Source organism: Malurus melanocephalus, unplaced genomic scaffold (genome assembly GCF_030028575.1).
Source record: "Malurus melanocephalus ecotype Western Australia unplaced genomic scaffold, MMel_1.1 scaffold_430, whole genome shotgun sequence".
Taxonomy (NCBI): Eukaryota; Metazoa; Chordata; class Aves; order Passeriformes; family Maluridae; genus Malurus; species Malurus melanocephalus.
In genome coordinates, this window is record NW_026623662.1 from 122,714 (window position 1) to 124,820 (window position 2,107).

The 2,107-nt window shown below is 55.8% G+C and overlaps 1 protein-coding gene across 3 annotated transcripts in view; it reads left to right on the forward strand.

The window, feature by feature from the left end:
* Positions 1 to 632: 632 nt before the first annotated feature.
* Positions 633 to 2,107, forward strand: part of CHCHD3 (coiled-coil-helix-coiled-coil-helix domain containing 3) — a 134,027-nt gene continuing 132,552 nt past the window's right edge. For 2 of the 3 annotated variants that reach the window (XM_057379999.1, XM_057380000.1), the window contains exon 1: positions 633 to 793. In XM_057379999.1, coding sequence (XP_057235982.1) covers positions 713 to 793 — 81 coding nt within the window. In that variant the 5' untranslated portion in view covers positions 633 to 712. The remainder of the gene's footprint in view (positions 794 to 2,107) is intronic. The other variant, XM_057379998.1, reaches the window with a different exon arrangement.

Below are 2,107 nucleotides of genomic sequence, written 5' to 3' on the forward strand. Positions count from 1 at the left end.
AATCATGGAATTGTTTACCTTGGAAAAACCCTCTCAGACCACCGAATCCAATCATCCCCAGCACTGCCAGGGCTCACACGGCTTTGGGATCCCTCCGGGGATGGAGATTCCATCCCAGGCAGCTGTGCCAGGGATGGACAGTCCTTTCCATGAAGGAATTTCCCCAATGTCCACTTTGCCCCTCCCCAGCCCAGCCTGAGGCCGTTCCCTCTCCTCCTGTCCCTKTTCCCTGGGAGCAGATCCCAAATCCCCCCCGGCTGTCCCCTCCTGTCAGGGAGTTGTGCAGAGCCACARGGTCCCCCCGATCCCCCTTTTTTCCCAGTTTTTTTCCCCCTTTTCCAGCTCCCTCAGCCTCTCCTCAGGAGCCCCCAACAGATTCAGGGACGGACAGGACTACATTACCCAGCGTGCACCGCGTGACKAGCACATCCACCCACTTCCTCTCTCTTCGCGGAGCATCACGGGACTTGTAGTCCTCGCGCCCCACGTGAAGTTCGCCCCGAAAAAGTTCCCGCACCTTTCCGGGTACCTGTCGCTCCTCGGCAGCGGGGCTGCGCCGTTTCCATGGCGACGCGCCCGCGTAGCCAATAGRAAGCGGCGTTCTACGGGCGGGGGTGCGCGGCGGGCCAATGAGGAGCGGCGTTGCTGCGGGGCGCGCTGGCAGCGCGCTCGGCGAGTCTCCTTGGGGCCGTCCGTGTGTCCGCGGGCCGAGATGGGCGGCAGCGCCAGCACCCGGCGCGTCACCTTCGAGGCGGACGAGAATGAGAATATCACCGTGGTCAAGGGCGTGCGGGTGAGCGCGGGGCCGAGCCGGGGCTCGCTGGGCTGCTGCGGGCTTGGCCTGGCCCGGGCTCCCCTTCCCACTCCGCCTCTCCCCTTCTCCGTCCCCCGTGCCCCTATCCCGCTGYCCTCCCTCTCCCGCAGTGAATTCCCCTCTCTCCAGCGCAGTCCGGGCAGGGAGCCGTGTTCCCCACGTGKTGCCCAGTTCCAGGGGCAATGTGCAACTCCAGGAGCGCGGTTTGCCTTTCCCTGACCTCCACATGCCGGAGCTCCTCCCTTTCCCCTTTCCCCTGTCCCGCTGCTGAGTGTCCTTCCTGTCCGCCTGYGGAGCCGGGCCCCGGCTCTCCCTGTTCATCATCGCTCACAGCGTGTTTTGGGTTGGAAGGGACATTAAAGAACATCCAGAGCCACCCCTGCCATGGCAGGAACACCTCCCACTGTCCCAGGATGCTCCAAACCTTGTCCAACCTGGCCTTGGACACTGCCAGGGATCCAGGGACAGCCACATCCATTTGCAGGGCGGGTGGCAGCAGTGCCACCCCTGTTGCCTGAAATATCCCAGAGTAGAATTTGTGACTCAAAGAACTAAAGGAAATCTTGCAGGATTTTTGCCATGGCAGACTCTGTGTAGCTTATACCAGCAGTGATAATTATTTCTCTTTTATTGCTGTTTTTAGGGAGGGGGAAGTGCAGGAGGAGCCCTGAGAGTTCATTCTATTTCAGCACAGTGAATATTTTCCATTTTTGGTCATTTTATGCTCTTGATTAAATAGGTGACAGTGATACAGGTGCAATATAAATTTCCATATTCCAAATAGAGTGGTGTTCATGTGCTCTAAAACATGGCACAGGTTGCTCAGAGAAGCTGTGGCTGCCCCTGGATTTCTGGGAGTGTCCAAGGCCGGGCTGGACAGGGCTTGGAGCACCCTGGGACAGTGGAAGGTGTCCCTGCCCGTGGCTGGGTGTTGGAATTTAATCCTCTTTAAGGTCCCTCTCAACCCAAATAATTCTGTGATTTGATGACAGAAGTTGGAAACCAAAAGTTTTTATGTTAATAATTCTTACCCTTTTGTTAATTTTACCATTGAGCTTCCATAGATCTGGAAGTGGAGTTTGCTTTTATTCTCTTTGGTTCTGCATAATTTGGGACAGTAATTTTCTGTGTTCTCGTATCAACATTGGAATGAACTTTGTGTTTGACTGTGACTGCTTTTCTTGCACAACTCCTTTGAGGGCTTTCCCAAGATGAAATTCTTCCTGGGATGAGCACTCTGCACCTGAGAAAGGCAAATTAAACCACTGAGAAAGGCAGAAATGCTGATTAATT